General features: G+C 40.9%; 3 protein-coding genes across 7 annotated transcripts; 1 reads left to right on the forward strand and 2 right to left on the reverse strand.

Annotated features, from left to right (window-relative positions):
• The first annotated feature begins 745 nt into the window (after nt 1–745).
• rab23 (RAB23, member RAS oncogene family) lies at nt 746–6,461 on the forward strand. Of its 2 annotated transcripts, none has more exons than XM_029521426.1 (7): nt 746–798; nt 3,555–3,788; nt 4,054–4,139; nt 4,406–4,562; nt 4,744–4,826; nt 4,921–5,013; nt 5,107–6,461. In XM_029521426.1, the coding sequence occupies exons 2-7, from the start codon at nt 3,634–3,636 to the stop codon at nt 5,238–5,240; spliced, it is 708 nt and encodes a 235-aa protein (XP_029377286.1). In that variant the 5' UTR covers nt 746–798; nt 3,555–3,633; the 3' UTR covers nt 5,241–6,461. The 2 variants fall into 2 exon arrangements, with proteins under 2 accessions (XP_029377286.1, XP_029377285.1); XM_029521425.1 differs by lacking the exon at nt 746–798 and adding an exon at nt 946–1,300.
• Nucleotides 6,462–7,298: 837 nt separating this feature from the next.
• bag2 (BCL2 associated athanogene 2) lies at nt 7,299–9,564 on the reverse strand. The gene is made up of 3 exons (XM_029521579.1): nt 9,294–9,564; nt 9,002–9,111; nt 7,299–8,339 (listed from the first exon to the last, which is right to left on the reverse strand). The coding sequence occupies exons 1-3, from the start codon at nt 9,413–9,415 to the stop codon at nt 7,945–7,947; spliced, it is 627 nt and encodes a 208-aa protein (XP_029377439.1). The 5' UTR covers nt 9,416–9,564; the 3' UTR covers nt 7,299–7,944.
• Nucleotides 9,565–10,831: 1,267 nt separating this feature from the next.
• Nucleotides 10,832–16,450, reverse strand: znf451 (zinc finger protein 451). Of its 4 annotated transcripts, none has more exons than XM_029521172.1 (12): nt 16,324–16,450; nt 15,842–15,908; nt 15,481–15,564; nt 15,269–15,382; nt 14,366–14,477; nt 14,008–14,158; nt 13,788–13,914; nt 13,523–13,682; nt 13,264–13,411; nt 11,633–13,131; nt 11,193–11,258; nt 10,832–11,015 (listed from the first exon to the last, which is right to left on the reverse strand). In XM_029521172.1, the coding sequence occupies exons 2-12, from the start codon at nt 15,899–15,901 to the stop codon at nt 10,975–10,977; spliced, it is 2,562 nt and encodes an 853-aa protein (XP_029377032.1). In that variant the 5' UTR covers nt 15,902–15,908; nt 16,324–16,450; the 3' UTR covers nt 10,832–10,974. The 4 variants fall into 4 exon arrangements, with proteins under 4 accessions (XP_029377032.1, XP_029377033.1, XP_029377031.1 ...); XM_029521173.1 differs by having other exon boundaries at nt 15,842–15,905; nt 16,324–16,397; XM_029521171.1 differs by lacking the exon at nt 16,324–16,450 and adding an exon at nt 16,190–16,309.
• Between the last annotated feature and the right edge of the window lie 993 nt (nt 16,451–17,443).

Raw genomic sequence — 17,443 nt, forward strand, 5'->3', positions numbered from 1 at the left:
CACTTTGTGTGGGGCATGCGAACCAGTAGAATATCTGGAGAAACACTGACACGAACCCAAAAATGGTCTATGTATTTTGTCGCCGTCGTCGATCTGAGTGCAACTGGTACTTGCGGGAGCGTCCGTGCTACATAACAAACGCACCCATAACATGTGGGTTGACCCAACACTCTGTATGGTGGTTATCTTTCCCTGGATGGATGAATACGAAGCAGCCAAGGCTTTAATTGTCCAAACAGGAAAAACAGCTAACGCTCATTTCACTTATTATGTGGCTGAACGTGAAAGTACGAGTTCAGTGACAATCAATGACTTCGAATAGCCGAAGACTGCAAATAATATCGTCAACCATTACCCATATGAAACAACAGTAGTGACTTTATGTTTATTTTTATTACTTATGCTGATATGTCCTCTGGAGACCAAGCAATTCATTTTAGCCCTCTGTAGTGGACATTAGTTTTCGTTTGCTTCCTCTAATACTTTCAACGCAGCTGACGCAGAGATGCAACAGTTGAACATGCAGAGAGGAAATCTCTGCATGTTCAACTGTTTTATATTTGGCATCAATTATGTCCTGCTGTGTACTGCAGTGCCTTCTAAAAAAATTAAAAAGTTAAGCTTAAAACACGTTTTCTTTTCTTTGAAAAGCGTTCTTTACCACCCCCACACTTAATTTATCTCCAAAAAAATAAATAAATAAATCAAAATGAAAACACTTTTTTTTTCCCCCTGGGTCTCAGATGTACCAAGTTGACAGATTCCCTGCGGGATTGAAATGATTTATTCATTGGATGAGTGAGTATGCCTTTGAACCTTCACGGTCGTGACTTTCCTCAAACAGTTTAAGACGTGTGCTTCATGCCAACTCTGCTGCGTTGTGCGCTCTTTGGGTCTGCTGCTTAGCAACAGACGTTAGCGAGCTAGCCAGTTGCCAGGTCTAGCTGCTCTCATGCGCAGAGCGGTTAGCTGGAAGGGAGGCTCACCGACAGTCAGTAATGCCGATAGATAGCAATCTGCATCCCGTAAACGCTACAGATTTGACCCAGATGTCGACGTTGATTCAACTTTATCTGCCCGTTTGAAGCGGTGGCCACCGGCTGCCTGCAGACATTAGCGTGGTAGCATTAACGGGCTGGGAAAAGTGGCTAAGGTGGCTTAGCTAGGTAACCTTAGCAGCAGCCTCGGAGAAGAGCAGGAGGAGGCTGAAGTTATGCGATTTCAGGGTTAACTGGCTTGTTAGCTCATCTAATGCTGACGGACACCGGAGGGGTCGTGAGGTGATTTTTTTTATTCACAGGTATGAAACAGCTCACTCTTTGGGTTTGCTATCTTTTAAATTGTCAGGCTGCGTCCTGCAGCGTGTTTTTTTTTTCTTCTTCTTCTTCCTTTCATTCAGCCTGAGCGGACTGCAGCAGCGACTGCTCGGCACCAACAGCTGCTCTTCAACAGGTTATATCTTACAGCAGAATTTAGGTCGGCGAGACGCAAAGAAAAGTTTAAGCTGACAGGCATCGGAAATATAAGTCTGACCGCGGCAGCAGCAAGCGTGGACAGGAGGGATGTGTGACATCTGTTAGCATCAGTAGGCTTTTCTTCGTTGTGTGTGAAGTTTGTGTTACCGCTGCCCCGCCTTGAGGCCTGGCTGAAGTCACGGTGAATCTGTGAAGGTGACTCATTGACTTGGAGGGGAGGTGTATTATCTTCTACAGACTTAACAGGCTTCTTTTATATGTGCACTGCAACGAGAAGGATCCGCAGCCAAAGGCCTGCATTTTAGATTCACTGGCTATACAAGTGTGTGTGTGGGGAAAAAATGGATAATTATATCTGTATAGCATTGTTATCTGTCCAGGTATGGAAAATGATCTGTTTAGTTGTGTTGATGGAAACAGTGAGCGAATCCTGAGCTGACATTTTCAGCTGCTTCTCTCAGGTAGGTTAGAAATCGTTGTGATCGTCTGATGTGTTGGTTTGTAGTGTTAGATTGTACCACACATTGTAAATACGAGTACAGTGATGAGAGGTTCAGTCACTGATTCATTCATTTTCAGCCATGTATCCCTCAGGGTCACACAGGAGTACTGCATCCAATCCTAGCTACATTAAATAATTGCCCAACATTATAATTGATCTTAAAAACATAGTTAAATGTTTGTTTGTTTTTCTGTTTAAGACTGATGATCAAGTCTTAAGTTCTAAAATAAATTCAAGCTGCAGGGTTAGACTGGAATAAGAAACTACTGCAAATGTATAACTTGGCATGTGAGATGGCCGGTTTAAATTTTATTGTTATTTTATTTTTATGTTCATTTTACATTAATAATTTTGCACTGAAGCTGAAAACATCGTAGACGGAAGACAGTTTTATTTAAGGCTGTTCCGGTGTTTCTTTGTTATATGAACTGCATCACACTGGTCAGTTATGGTTGATGAATAATATCTTTGACTGCACTACATATTGTGACAGACAGGCTGTTGGACACCACAGACACACTGTAGCTTGGCAGCATCCATTAGGAACAGCTTTCCCACAATATGTTGTTTCACATAGCACCCAGTAGCTACATACATATAACTGTGGAGGACCCCGTTGCTATGTGAAGTCTGCTGCTCTCTGTGCTAATGGAAGAATAAACACATTGCACAGCTACTCCAAACAAGTTCGCAGTAAAATTTACAACTGTTTGTACAATTTTAGCACACACATAATAGTTAAAATGGTAATTCAAAAGTGGATCTAAATCCATGTACCTTGTCCTTAATTAAATTCTTATGGTAACCTGTGGCACTAATAGCTATAAAAATTTCACATTGGATGAGCTATAAAAATTTAAATGGATTTATTTGGAGGTTTGACCTTTGGCTAAATAGAAGAAGCACTCGCTGTATGCTTTGGTATTTTATAATTTGGTTGATATTTTTCTCCAACAAAAGTGGTTTCTGACTTTTGGGCTCTATTGTATACTTAAAAATGAAAATGAATGACAAAAATAATGATTTTCTGTAGTCCCAGTAACTTTTAATATAAAGTTGCCCTTGATCACATATAACAAAGAACAGTCAACTTCTTTCAGCCCATTTAGATGTATCAAATGTGATGGGATGTGTTTGCTTATCTTTATATACATGAATTATTATCGATCATATTTGTTGAGATACATTTTTTGGTTTGTTAAATTGTTTCACAGATCCCATGGATTTTAGAATTTGGCATCTCAGATTGGTTTTATCAGTTTAGTGTCTGGTAACTAAAAGCTAAAATAGTTTAAACTGTAAACTTTTGTCATATAATAGCTTTCATCTTTTCTAATAAAAATGCCTTTATCATAGTCAGTAATTGGCAGAGAGGAAAGAGAGAGAGAGGACCTGCAGCATAGGTCCCTGGCTGGATTCAAACCAGGGAGGCTGCGACTACACGACATACCCTCTAACCCACAGGACCATCAGCACTCAGATAATAACAATACCTTAACTGCAAGTGTGTTGCTGTTAACCTGCAGCATCCAGAAATGCTCCACACATCAATTTTTTGTTCATTTTTCTGCTCTCAGTTTGTATATGTGTTCGTGTCACATCACCGAAACTACCCGGGCTGAGTGGAAGTGAGAAAGCTAGCCAGACGTCAGCACCATGTTGGAGGAGGACATGGAAGTGGCCATCAAGGTGGTCGTCGTTGGCAATGGAGCTGTTGGCAAGTCCAGTATGATCCAGCGTTACTGCAAGGGCATCTTCACTAAAGACTACAAAAAGACCATAGGAGTTGACTTCCTGGAAAGGCAAATACTGTAAGCAGCTTCTTTAAAGTTCTCACTCCTCTGTCCATTACAGCTTGTGTTTTAAGCTGTTGTTGCCCTCTAATGTTGAGTCAATTTATGCAAGTTATTTTATTTGATAGGCACAAGCTAAAACTTCTATGAAAAAACAATGAAAACCCCATAGAGTTTTTAGCTTTATGTTCACTGAATCAGGAAACGGTGAGATAAAATGATAAAAGTAAATATAGTGGTTACCGGTGCAGGTTTGTCATTCCTTACCTGCTCTTTGTTTTAGTGTAAATGATGAAGAGGTGCGACTAATGCTGTGGGACACCGCTGGGCAGGAGGAGTTTGACGCGATCACCAAGGCCTATTATCGCGGTAAGAGCCCCACCGCCCCACCATGAATCTGCTGTTCTGGGTTACTGACTTCACTGACAGCTGGGGTTATGTTTTGTTTGTTTTTTTTTTTTTGCCTCAAATTTTAAAGCTCATTGGCAGCATATTACTTAAACCACAGCACAGGAAATGTTGACAGAGATTGCTGAATTATGTCTCATACTTTTTTTGTTTTTTTTTTTTTTTAATAAAGAATTAACAACTTGTAAACATGACTTCTTGTCATGCTTTGTTGTCTTACGTTCCAGGTGCACAAGCATGTGTGCTTGTCTTCTCCACCACAGACATGGAGTCGTATCAGGCTATTGACAGCTGGAGGGAGAAGGTGGAGGCAGAAGTTGGAGACATTCCCACAGTGCTAGTGCAAAACAAAATTGACCTCCTGGAGGAGACTGTTATAAAAAAGTAAGTGATGTGTTTTGTTTTTGTTTTTTTTGTTTTTTTTGGTCTATGGTTGGTTGTTTGTTTGCATTTCAATTGCAGAGCAAGAGTAAAGTAAATAAATGTTATGGGCAAATGGCTATCCATGAAAAGTAATGAAAGTATTATGAATTAAAAAAACGTGTCTTCTTCATGTGCCTTACAGTGAGGAGGCAGAAGCTTTGGCAAAAAGACTTAAACTGAGATTTTATCGTGCTTCAGTAAAAGAGGACCTAAATGTCAACGAAGGTTGGTTAATGAAAGTATGGTCGGGGTCTTATAGTGGAACAGCCTCATTCTGAATATTGGTTTCATATCAATTCTTCTGGTTCTTTCTTTATAGTTTTTAAGTACTTAGCTGAGAAGTATCTCCAGCGTCTCAAACACCAAACAGCCGAGGAGACAGATGTGGTCCACACAACCAGCAATAAAATAGGTAAGAAATGTTTCTGCAAATCAACTGTTTTAGTTCCAGTTCATTTTAAGCACCAGTAAAATGAGGTTACTCATACACTGTGTTTTTCCTAAGGTGTTTTTAATACCACAAGTAGTAATGTCTGCAACCAAAACTCCAGCAACGGCAGAGAAGTCATCACTTTGCGGCCTAACAAACAAAGGACCAAGAAGAGTAAAAATCCTTTTGGGAGTTGCAGCCTACTCTAGATGGAATCACTCAATTTTAATGACAGACTGTTGTTGTCTATTGTTTCATGGACAAAACTCTATCAAATTCAGAGTTCATTCTCTGTGCAGAAGTATTTTTGTATGAATCACAACAGTGTTGAATGATATTTTCACGTAAGTGTTGACATAGTGCCAAATTGCCATTTTCTGACCTGTAGTTAAATATTAACATTGCAGTGATTTGGATCTAACACAGAATGAATAGAATATGTTCATTTGTATAGCTGAATATTGATAATTTCTGTCAAAAATAGTGTCTGAATATTTACTGATTAGTTAACTGAAGTCAAAGACTTGGACAGTGTCTCCGACTTTATGGTGTAAAACACTCGTTACATTCATGGTACTCTGCTCTTTGAGTCATTGTGCTTGAATTCACAATCAGTTATGGTACTGTTTTGATTTTACCTATTTACATTTGTGAGCTTTTCTTTAACTGTGGTACAGCTTTGATTTGAGTAACTTTTGGTTAACCCCAGGAAAAATAAGTTCACATTCTGTATTCACTACACACCTGCAAACACTTAACATTTCCAACACTAAACTAAGCCTTTGGTTTGCCTTGTGTTGTATCCTCTCAGTTATTTTGTTGATGTCATTCTGCTCCTTTATGATGCGTGGACTGTTGAGCAGAATGTCAAACCTTGTTCTCTGAAGGTGACATAAAGCTGGATGTTTTTCTGCTGAGGTGCTTCTGTGGGCCTGAATATGCAAGCAAATCCAGTTTTTAGTACTCCAATAAAAGCAGTCCCAGATTAATGCTCAGTCCTCAGTGCAGCTAGCTGGGAACTGTATTTTATTGCTTTGTCTGCATCAAGCCTTTCTATAGTTGTTCTATCTAGAATTCATAACCTAAAAGACAACATTTTACCAAGCTCAAAGAAAAATCTGGTGGTGTGGGTAAGTCTTAAATTAAATGGCCTATCTTTAGATTCTAAACATCCTTTCTGAATAATTACAGTTAGATGGAATTATAAAACAGGAGGACAGCTGGGATTACATGTGCATGGATTTGGATGTTTCTATCTTTTTAGCCATTTTGTCACTGATTTGAAATCATTGTTCGAGGCTTTAACCAAATTCAAGTGAAATGTAGATGGGACTAAAGTCTTTCTTTTTTTTTTTTTTTTTAAGTCTATTATGAAAATCTCAACAGTTGTGTGCAGCAGTTGTTTAAAAAAAAAAAAAAAAAAAAAAAAAGACAAGACAGTGTGGCAACTAATGCATGTGAGACTTTTTCCACATCAGTGAACGTTCAACCATGGTTGCAATGCCTCAATGCCTTGTCCATGTTTACATTCTCCCACACCGAATCCCAGTAAGCATTTTAATCCTCCTCTTGCTGTTGTTTGTTTAAAAACTGCCTGCACAGTGAATCTGTAAGTAATTCTCTCTCTTACCTGTAACATTGTGTTGATGTTTCCTTTTTTTTTTTTTTTTTTTTGGACTGAATGGATTTAGTGCACTTTATCATTAAGATAACATATAATCTTTAAGAACCATAAACTCAATTTAACCATACTTGTGTCACTCAGGTGTTATAATACTCTTTGTCTTACTGTTTTTCAATTTGAAAATCCGGTTTCACACATTTAGACCAACATGTATGCGCTTAGTCTGACAAAAACAACACACACTGTTGGATTTTTGTTTTAACAGTTAGAAATGTATCGCAGCTTGAGGTGCGCCACAAAGCTGTGCATCTGATGTTAAATGTGGGGAGTTGGGCTTGATGGTGATCTGACTTAATAAAACTTTACTTTTTTCTTGGGCATCCAGTCTGTAATTTCAAGTGACCACACTCTGCTGTAAATGCAGTCTTTTAAAAATAAGTTAAGATGCATTTGAGAGCGAGAGTGAAAAGGGCAAGATGAATCAGTTATTAAGTTGGGTGTGGGAGTTTTCTTGACATTTTGTATACAGACTCAGAGCCAGTTTAAATAATTGCTTGTTCGTCTTAGAAATATCTCATGCAAGCGAGATACAATCGACATTTTACTGTCTCTTAAGACAAAGCCTTCTTTTAATTTGCTTTTCTTTCATGCAATTTAACATTAAAAATGACTTCATGCAGATATGAACAAAATTACATTTTCCACAGCTTAATGTGATTTTTGTTGCCTTCACACAGAGGTAGTGTATGCACACCGAGTCATTTGACAAAAAAAACGGTGAGTGAACCAGAAAATGATACTTTACTGCTGAGTTCACTCAGGCTAGTTATTTTCTGCGCTGATGTTCAGTCCAGATGTCGCTGGCCTGACTCTAAACACATCATTAAGTTTCTATTTTGCACAACTCCGTCACCTTTTTAAACAAAAGCTGACACTATGTGGTCACTTCCTCTGGGCTGATTGGCAGAAGAAACCACGGACAGTGTTTTTATGTCTTCAGTGCATATGTGAACACACGTGTGAGTGGATTTACACAATAGTTCAGTGTCAAATGTCATCATTTGGCAGGAAAGCTTGATTTTGCATAGAAATCACTAACATAGCAGAACAATTGTAGCTGTGCTCATGAGTTGTGCTTCACTGTATTTTTGGCCCAAAGGTTCAGTATCACTAAATCACCAACAGAGACTCGTCTCTGATTTAGTGATTTATTAAAAGTTAATAGCTTTGCATCAGTTCTCTGGAAGTTAGGGGTGTTTAAGACACATTTTATGTTTTGGTGACAGGTCTTAGTGACTGCCGTTGGCCTGTGGGGTCTCTAGTTTTTGATGATCCATGATTTTGATATTCTTCTCAGCATTTTCAACATTTCTCAGCAAAGTCTCCAGCCTCCTCTTGATCTTCTTCTGATCCTCCAGAGCACAGCTGATCACAATGGCCTGGAACTTTTGATCAATGGGAACGGGCGGCGCCTCAGTCACGCAGGCCGCATGCAGGGCCAGCAGCTGGTGGCGGCCACCGTCCATGTCGTTCAGCAACTTCTTCACTATTTCATCTATTATAGATGTGGCTTTACGCAGAGCTTCCTCCTGCTGGGAGTTTCTGATTGTGCCAACGGAGATCTCCACAGACAGCGTACGGCCCATCAGGCGGTTTGCAGTTAAATCTAACTCTTCTCTCTCCCCTATAGGGCAAGAGATAGAAATCAATATAAATAAAATACACTTGCACAGACACAATTATATGAATATATATGCAATGTAAGGGGCCACACAGTGGGAATGCGTCTCTATAAAAACAAAGCTCTTGTCCTAATCCTTATTGTATCACAGTTCCATATTTTGGTCTAGTTTTCTCCTGCCAGCCAAAAAAATGGTAAACATGATCAACATGGGCCATTTGAGGTCCAGTCCTATATGCAACCTTAACAGGGCGGCCATGCAGTTACCTGCTACTTTTAGCATTTAGTTCACTTGGTTTATATGCATCACATTTTATATCAGATGGTGTATTATCGTGTTGTAGTTCCTGTATTTTTGTACAGTTAGACTGACTGTGTTGATGAGAGGTGGACATTGGTCTTTAGGGAAATCAGTACATTTTTAGTGAATATATGACGATTTGACCACAACCTCTGTATTCTATAATATATGATTAGAAAACAAACTTCATCAAACTCGACTGAAAACTTCCACCTGCAAAAACACATTCCTCTTAAACCTCCTTGAGGTTCTTGAACACACCCATCTACATGAACTCATCTTTTAAAGCATAACCTCACTGGATCACAATGTAACAGCACTGAGTCCGGACAAAAAGAGGAAGATCAGACAGTAGTCATGTCACCGGAGCTGATGTTCCTCATGTCCTGGCTGTTCTGTATGGACTGAATCATTTCCAGGATGCACTCCCTTTCCTGCTCCATGGCCGAGGCTGCTTCGCGTAAAGTCTCCACCCTGAGAGGGACAGAGAGGGGTCACAACCCCACAAATCTTTGTTATTGTGATGGATCGGTGAAAGGCGGCATCACAATCAATCAGCTTTAGGGTTAAACATATATGTGTGTTTTCCTCGTCTCTGCTCTGAAGGGCAGCGTGGTGTCCAAAAGGCGCCTGGCTAAGGCCTGGCTCAACTGTACCTCGTCTCCAGCTGATCCAAACTCTCCAGGAGCCGTCCGGATCGATCAGCCATTGACAGCGTCCTGCTGAACTTGCTGCAGGCAGCTTCGGTCATTTTCGCCTGTATTTTCGCCTGAGCCATGCCGGTGAGTGATGAGGATTACTCTTATTATTATTATTATTACGGTGGTCCGTCCGGAGAGTCTAGTCCCGCATGTGATCACCACCAGAGTCCGGCTGACGCTGAGTGCGCCGCAGGGAGAACATTTCCTAACATGGGCTGCCCCTTCCCTTCCTGAGGAGCCCACAACTGAGCAGCGGTGCCCAACCTCCGGCTCCGGGACCACTGCAGGGCCCCCATGAGCTGTAATGGGTCAGAAAGCAGCTTCTTTTCTTTTCAAAATTCCATTAATAACAATAATAATAATAATTATTATTATTATCTTCGTGTGGGAGGCTTCCTAAGCCTTTTAGTTCTACTTCTCATTTTTGATCAGTTTTGTTTGGAGTAGACATGAGATGGATGGGTTTTCATCCATCAGCTCAACTGGAAAATAAGATACAGGACAAAAACTTTATAACATTTAATCTACTTTTCTAAAATTTCATTTATAATCCTTTTTTTTTTTTTTAATCAGAGTACATTTTCTAACAAGTTTAGGTCTAAGAGGGGAAATCACAGTCCTGTTTGCTGCCTTAGATCTAACTTTCTCTGACAAATATGAACTGTCAGACTTCTTGCACAAAGACGTGATTTAATCTTAAAGAGAACATGTTTCTTATTGATTCCTGAGCAAAATCCACTGATGACTTAAGTAGATTCACACTACTGCTTGAAACTGTAGGTCAACAGCTGCTGTCCAAAGTCCACAACTATGAGGATTCAATCTGAATTAACTTCCATTAGTGGATGAACACAAAAAAATCCCAGAGCACATGAAAACTAATGGAACCTTAAGAGCTGTTGCCTGTGACTTCCACAGGATTTCTATTCTGACCAGTGCATAAAAACACACAGACCCTCAGTGGTAGGTGCCTGTGTGTTTTTTTTATCTTGATCCAGATAGGTGGAAGAATTTTATTCTGGTGGACCGTGTACCCTGTTTTCTAAATTACAATATCACAGCATCAAGTTTCTCTGGCAAGGGAAAATGATGCCTCTATGATACCGTTACCTTCTTGCCAGCATGATGAACACAAAAAGTATGTGGGTTGAATTTTAAAAGAATTATCTAGTGCACTTCAGGAAAGACTGGTGCAGATTACACACCAGATTTCGTGTCTCCAATGAGAACAGAGACTGCAACTGGAGACACACTTAGCAGCAGTCACAAACTCAGCTACGGCATCTTGCAGTGTCATCGACGCCATCTATAGCACATGTGTCGACAGTCAGAAGTGTCCACTCTTTCACAACGTAGAAAACCAACCATGTAAAACGTGGGATCAGCCAGCCACAGTATGATCTGGGTGGTGCTCTGTAAGGAGCTAGACAGGAATTCTGAAAGTGAAGCCTTGGGAGTCCTTTATCTCCACAAGTTTAAAATGTTAAATCTTTCATTGACTTTAAAAAGGATTAACATTTTAGAGAAAGTAAAACAACAACTAACATTTATTTAATATATTTTGAACACAATTTACTTGTACAAAATACTCCAATATCATGTCTGACCAGCTGTGTCTCAAAAAACTGTCAGGTCATTAGAACTCCAGAAGACTTCTTTTAAGAGCTTCTTCCAACTCTGTAAGAAAAAAAAACAAAACAGATATTAAGAGATGTGTTACACCAAGTCCAAATAAAAACACAAAGTTAGAACACTGAGAAAATCTTATATTTAATCTAATAGCGAGCATGTTTGTTTCATTATAAAGTGTACTGATCTCTTTATTTGACGCATTTGTTTTCATTTATACTATACCTGCAGATTCTCTCGATTCGTCATCGATCACGGACAGAGCATGCTTCATTTCGTCATCTGAGCCATCTGTGAAAGAATATTCCACAAAAGCAGCAGGTTCATCAAATTATCAAATATTAGATACTTCCGAGTGATGCAAATGTTATTTCTTACAAGAAAAATAAGTTTATACACAGACTCATGCAATATATTGACTGATTAACTATCTTGTCATGTTTTATAGTTTTAGAAAATAGATTTTAAAACAAAAGCACTAAAATGTGTAAAATGTGTAGCACTATATATTTCTAAAAAACACGTTAGCAAATTGACTTTTCCACATGGCATGAGTTACACAGTGGATATGCATTATTAATGGATTGCTTTTCCAATCTCTGCCACTGAAAATATGCTGATTGCAAACATACATAATAAATGCTTAGTTGTGTAAACTGATTTACCATTTGTATCCGGTTTGACTTCCACTGCATCAAGTATCTTTACAGTAGTGAGCTCTTCTTTCACAACTTTCTTGCAGTTCCTGGAGTTGATGCAGGGTTCCAGTATACAGTGGCAACAGTGATAGTGTTTATGGAAACTTGGCACACCCACGAAACTCTCCTGGCAAGCTTTGCATTCTACATTAAAGGTCTTCTCCAGGTTAAGGGCTGCATGCTTTGTATGGACATGAGTCTTCATCTGTGCATAGGACGACAAGGATACACTGCAAGGAGTACACACATACTCACATTTTCCCTCTGTGGCCAGATTCCTCATGCATTGTGTATACGTAGCTTTCATCTCCTTTTCATTCTTCTCTGAGCCCATGCATGGGCATGTAAGTGAACTGGTGCTTTCAGCATGGGTGGCTTGAACAACTTCAACGTCCTCCATACAATAGTAGTCCTTACTGTGAAGACTCTTGTAGTGCTCCAAGAACTCACTTTCAGATTCAAACTGCATGCTGTCACACAGGCCGCAGAAGTGGGAGCTCTTTATCTGGCCCTCATGTTCGTTCATACAATGTCTGCGCACAGTGGACTCTTTAAAGAACTTCTGAGGACAGTGCCCACAAATGAACTTCTGAAAGCTGTGACTGCTCACGTCACTGCAGTGCTTCTGGACTGCTGCTTCTGAGTCAAAGATATCCTCACACATCCTGCACATCCAAGTCTGCTCTCCTTTTGAAGGAGATGGCCCTGCTGTGTTCTGCTGGACTGTGGACCTGGAGGATGAATGGAGCTGGGCTTCGCTGCTGGTTGACGGCTTGGCATCGATGACTGTGGCAACCTCCTCAGGAACTTCTTGTTCTGTGAAATAGGTGTGTCCTCTGTGGGCTTCTGACACATGCAACAGGATATCTTCATACCGGGGCATTTCCAATTTGCACTTACGGCAGTACAAAAGGAAGTTGGAGAGATGAGCTCCCCCATGAAAGCGACTCATATGTAGACGGGTAATGGAGGACTCTCCCATGTGTTTCCCACACACGCCACACTGATGGAAAATCTGGTTCACTGCCAGGAGATGCTTACTGGCTGCAGCCTCCTCTGAGAATGGTAGCCCACACTCACAGTACCATGCCGTTGCTACGTTCTTGCTAGTGCTGTCATTCAGAGTTGGGCTATGTCTCTGATGTTTTGATGAAAAATCATTTTCTTTACGGATTCTCTTTTGAAAAGATTCTTCAAGGCTAGTGGACTGCCTTTTCCTCTGTGCCTCTTTAGCTCTGTGGTGGGGTTGAATTTCACCAAACCTGCGATGTTGAAGTATTGCCTTCTCCATTGTTTGGTTGACCTCCACATTGTGCTGGGTCGATTCTCTGTGTTTCTCAATTTCAGCTTGGCTTAGGAAGATTTTACAGCAGAGAGTGCACTGTCCTTGCACTTGCAGCTGTTTCATCACCTGCACTATTGTTTTATCAGCCTTGGCCACTGCGCAGCCCTGTCGGCAGTGCACACTGGAAGAGAAAGATGAGGAGAACAAAAAACATAGTGAAAGTCAGTTCCCCAATAAAGATCACCATACAAAATCAGTATGTGATATAAAATCATGTGACACCCACTGCTAGAATAATTTCAACAAAGCTTACTTAAAGTGAGCTTGAGCTGCTTGATGTGAGATCAGTACTTTATGGCACAAAGAGCATCGGACATTAAATGCCACTTCCTTGCATGAAGCGATAAGACAATTCTTAGCATACTGTGGGACTGGAACAGGCCGTGCCCTTCCTCTGGGCTCTTAAAAGAGAAAAGAAACATATAATGTTGCTCAACATTATAACTTAACTTTCAGATACTTGAGGTTTTATTGATAATGTACAGAATATAAAATTGCTCAATAAACCTTACCAGTCATGGCAAGTGCCTCTGTAAAGTGATTTTTGGCTGACATGTGTTGAAGACACTCATCTCTGAGGTTGAAGAGGAGGTAGCAAGCAGGGCAGGCAAAACACACAATTCGCTGATAGGCCTGAGTTATGTTGTGATTGTCAGCAGAAGCTGAAGACACCTATAGTTCGACAGGATAGTTTAGAATTATTTCACTGCTATAAAAATCAATTGTTAACTACGGCTTTGAAGAGCTAATTGTGGGGGGGGGGTTGTGTGCACAAACCTTATCTTCAAGGTGTTTCCTCCATGCTTCTTTGGTTTGAAAAAATTGAGCACAGGCAACACAAGCAAAGAGCTCAGATGGACATCCCTTCAGATTGATAGCTGGGTCACAAGGGGAATGATCAAACCTGCACACAAAACATTGGACTTAAAAGTATGGCAATTTGCAGACAGGGAAATGGTTGATGACACCATTACTGAAACAAGCAGAGAATGGTTACCTTTTTAAATGCCCATCAAGGAGAGATGCGTTGTCATAAACTCGACCACAGTTAATGACTGGACAGGTGTTTCTTGTCACACTACTTCTTGAGAAAGAAGCAGGTACACGCCTTCTTCCAGAACCAGAACTGATCACTCCTGGTGTAAGACCTGCGCAAAAAATGTGTCAGCTGAAACAGCATAGTAGCAGAATTGATGGATGTCTCCTTTACATTGTCAGATCAATTTTTTTTTTTAATGACATCATCTCTGTGATGAAAGTGGAGCAACAAAACAGTGTTCTATAGTAAAAATGAAAGAAAATGCTCTGACAAATGTACAGGCGACGGTGTTTTCTGATAGAGAATGAAACTGTACCTGGCATCTTTAACCACATGTCTACACAGCGCTTTGCTTCCAGATTAACTCCATTTTCAGAACTAAAAGCCAGCTCCTGTTGTCCATGAGCCTTTTGTAGGATTTGCTTCTCCTGAAAGAGAAATATTTTTATTTACAGACATGCCAGTGGGAAAAACAAAGTGTGTTAAATGTTTGTTCCATAAATGACAAAAACCAAACCTAGCCATGTATATAACAAATACACCACTGTTCATCCTAATACAGTGGGGTGCAGCAGTTATTTGTTTGCTCTCCCTTTTGCCCACAGGATGGCACTGTTGCTGTTCATTACAACTGGCCTGAATTGACCCCATACAGCACCTCCACGGTTGACAAATTTCTAATAAGCATTTTAAGTTACTCTCAGCTGTTTAGAAGACTGTTGTGGAGTTTTTGTCAGTTCTGAAGCTACAGGGCTAAGAATATGAAGATAATTAGACAGAGCAGTTACTGAATTAAACATCATGTTTAAATAGCCTTGAAACTACTTAGGTATGCACGTTGCCCCACAACGTTTCCTCCCACCGTCCAAAGACATGCATGTTTGGGTTAATTGTTGATGATTCATTTCCCGTAGGTCTGAGTGTGAGTGTGAGTCTCTCTGTATGATGGCCCTGTGTTGGACTGGTGACCTGTCCAGGATGTACCCCATCTTCAAACAATGTGAGCTGGGATTGGCTCCAGCACCTCCCATGACCCAGAAAAGCATAGGCGGTAAAAGGTGAATGAACAAATGAAACTACTTATCTGCACAGAGCCGAATAATAATTAACAGTGGAGATCGGGAAATCATACAATTTTTATAAAAATATTTTAAATAAGCCTAAGCAAAATGTCTTTGACAAGACTATACCAGTTTGTTTTACACTGATGTGACCTCACCTTGAATGCTCGACACTTATCTGCTCGTTCCTTTTTCTCGAGTGCCACCTGGTGTGCTAGCCTGTCCAGTGTAGATGTGACATGCGCTTTATGACGAGTGATTTCATCTTCAAGCTACATTTCAAAGAGGGGGTAAGACAACAAAAGACAACTATAGATAGTGAAGGTTTTCCATATATCTAATTAAAAGGGTAATATATTCAGTTCCTCACCGTTCCTGCTAAAGATGAACATCCCTCATCTTCACTATCACTCAGCAGATCAATACATTCCAGCATTGGCTTGAGAGGACCCTCCTAAGGCAAGGCCAACATAGCTTATTTATTGTTACAACAAAAATCAAATTGCATTTATCAAAGACGTCTGCAAACCCTGTTCAATAAAAAGTTTTTCACGACCATACAAACATCAAAATATTCAACTATGCCTGAATCACCAGGCAGATGATCAATATGTTAGTGCACTGCTATGCCAGCCAACAGAGATAAAGTAAGCATATGAAATTGATGACCTTATCTTTGGAAGCCCTCGCATTTTTTTTTAAATAAATAAATAACTTCACACATGACTTACTGATACAAACTCCACTTCTTCTTCCCCCTCATCGTCATCTGCTTGAGCTGGAGTAGACATTTCTCTGCTGAAAAACAAACTCATGTGAGGTCAGGACTCTTTAAGCATAAAATTAGATGCAATAACACATGAAGTGCCTGAGCAGGATGCTAACGTAACTTTAGCTTTAGGCCCGCTGACTCCTAACTGATGCGTGCGGTCCTATTTTTCTTTCTTTTTCTTTTTTTAAAGACGTCTCGAAATAACGCCTTCACGGTTTACTCAGCCAGAAAGAAAACAGGGCGACCATTGATGACTTATAGTAACAGATGCATGGGATTGAAAACAGCATAAAGGACAGTATCTTACAGCTCTCCGATCTGGCACAGGTTGGCAGCATTAACAAGGCTGCTCACATGTCAAATGTTCGTATGTGATATAAATACAGCGGCAGACGGATTCAATCGGCGTCGAGAAAAGTAAAAAAAAAAACAAAACACCACCTGCTTCAGCGCAGCGCGAACCGCTCCATTAAACTCAGTACATCCAATATAAACCCCAACAAGGAAGGCGGAGGGTGAACTCTTCCTCGTCTGACCACCACGGAGCTGCTCCTTTGTGCTGCCTTTGACGGGTTGGAGCTGAACTGCAGCGGTCCACCGGGCTCTCAGCCCGCTCTGTCGCGGTTGCAGTGCGGCCCTGCGTCCGGCGGCGGCAGCACGGAGCGCCCCGCCGGCCAAACCGAGCGACCGCCGGAGTAACGAAGAAGAAGACGAAGTTTCCCGCCACAGTTAAAGTTGTTGTTAAAGTTTTGTTTTTTTTTACACGCTTGTCGTCGAGAAAGGGCCTCTATCCGTCGCTGGGGAGAGCGCATACAGGTTATGTTTTTTGTCGGCTGAAACAAAAACTCGGCTAATGCTAGCTCTGCCGTTGGTGATAACGGCAACGATCCGATCAGGCCAAACGGCTAAATGTGGTCTTCGGGTCAGACTGGACCGGTGTGTTAACCGATTCCTGTTCCCCCTTTACGCCGATTTACTGCTGAGTCATGCGTAGGTGCTATGTTACCGTGCGTACTACCAGAAACGAAGAAACGCAAATAGATACATAGCAGGTAATAATACGACCAAGATGTATGATGTAGAATGAGCCGATCGCTATGGAGACATAATCCAGGTAGGATGAGGATTATACATCGTGGCCGTGTCTTTACGTGTTCCAGTTCAGAATATGGCCACTATGTGTAATCCTCAGCTCATTCTTCATTATACATCGTGGCCGTATTATTACCAGGAACACGCATTAGCTTGTAGCCAGAGTTTGGATGTCTTCTGTGGACATCAATGACAAAAACACGGTCCAACTCCTCATCACGGAATACAGGTCTGTCTGTCTGCCTGCACACACACACACACACAAAACATTAACGAGTAATGTCCCGGTCCTTGTGTGTGTTGTTGTGTCTGAAGCGGCGGAGTACTTCTTCTAAATTTGCAGTCAATATCTTGGTGTGGAAATAAAGCCAACAGGTTAAATAGATTCCTCTGCCCCCCATGTCACTTTGTCTGTGACCTGACTGCAGCTGGAGCCCTCTCCTCTCTTTCTCTCCCTTTCTGATGGAGC

The sequence above is a fragment of the Echeneis naucrates genome, chromosome 15, assembly GCF_900963305.1.
Source record: "Echeneis naucrates chromosome 15, fEcheNa1.1, whole genome shotgun sequence".
In the NCBI taxonomy this organism is placed as follows: domain Eukaryota; kingdom Metazoa; phylum Chordata; class Actinopteri; order Carangiformes; family Echeneidae; genus Echeneis; species Echeneis naucrates.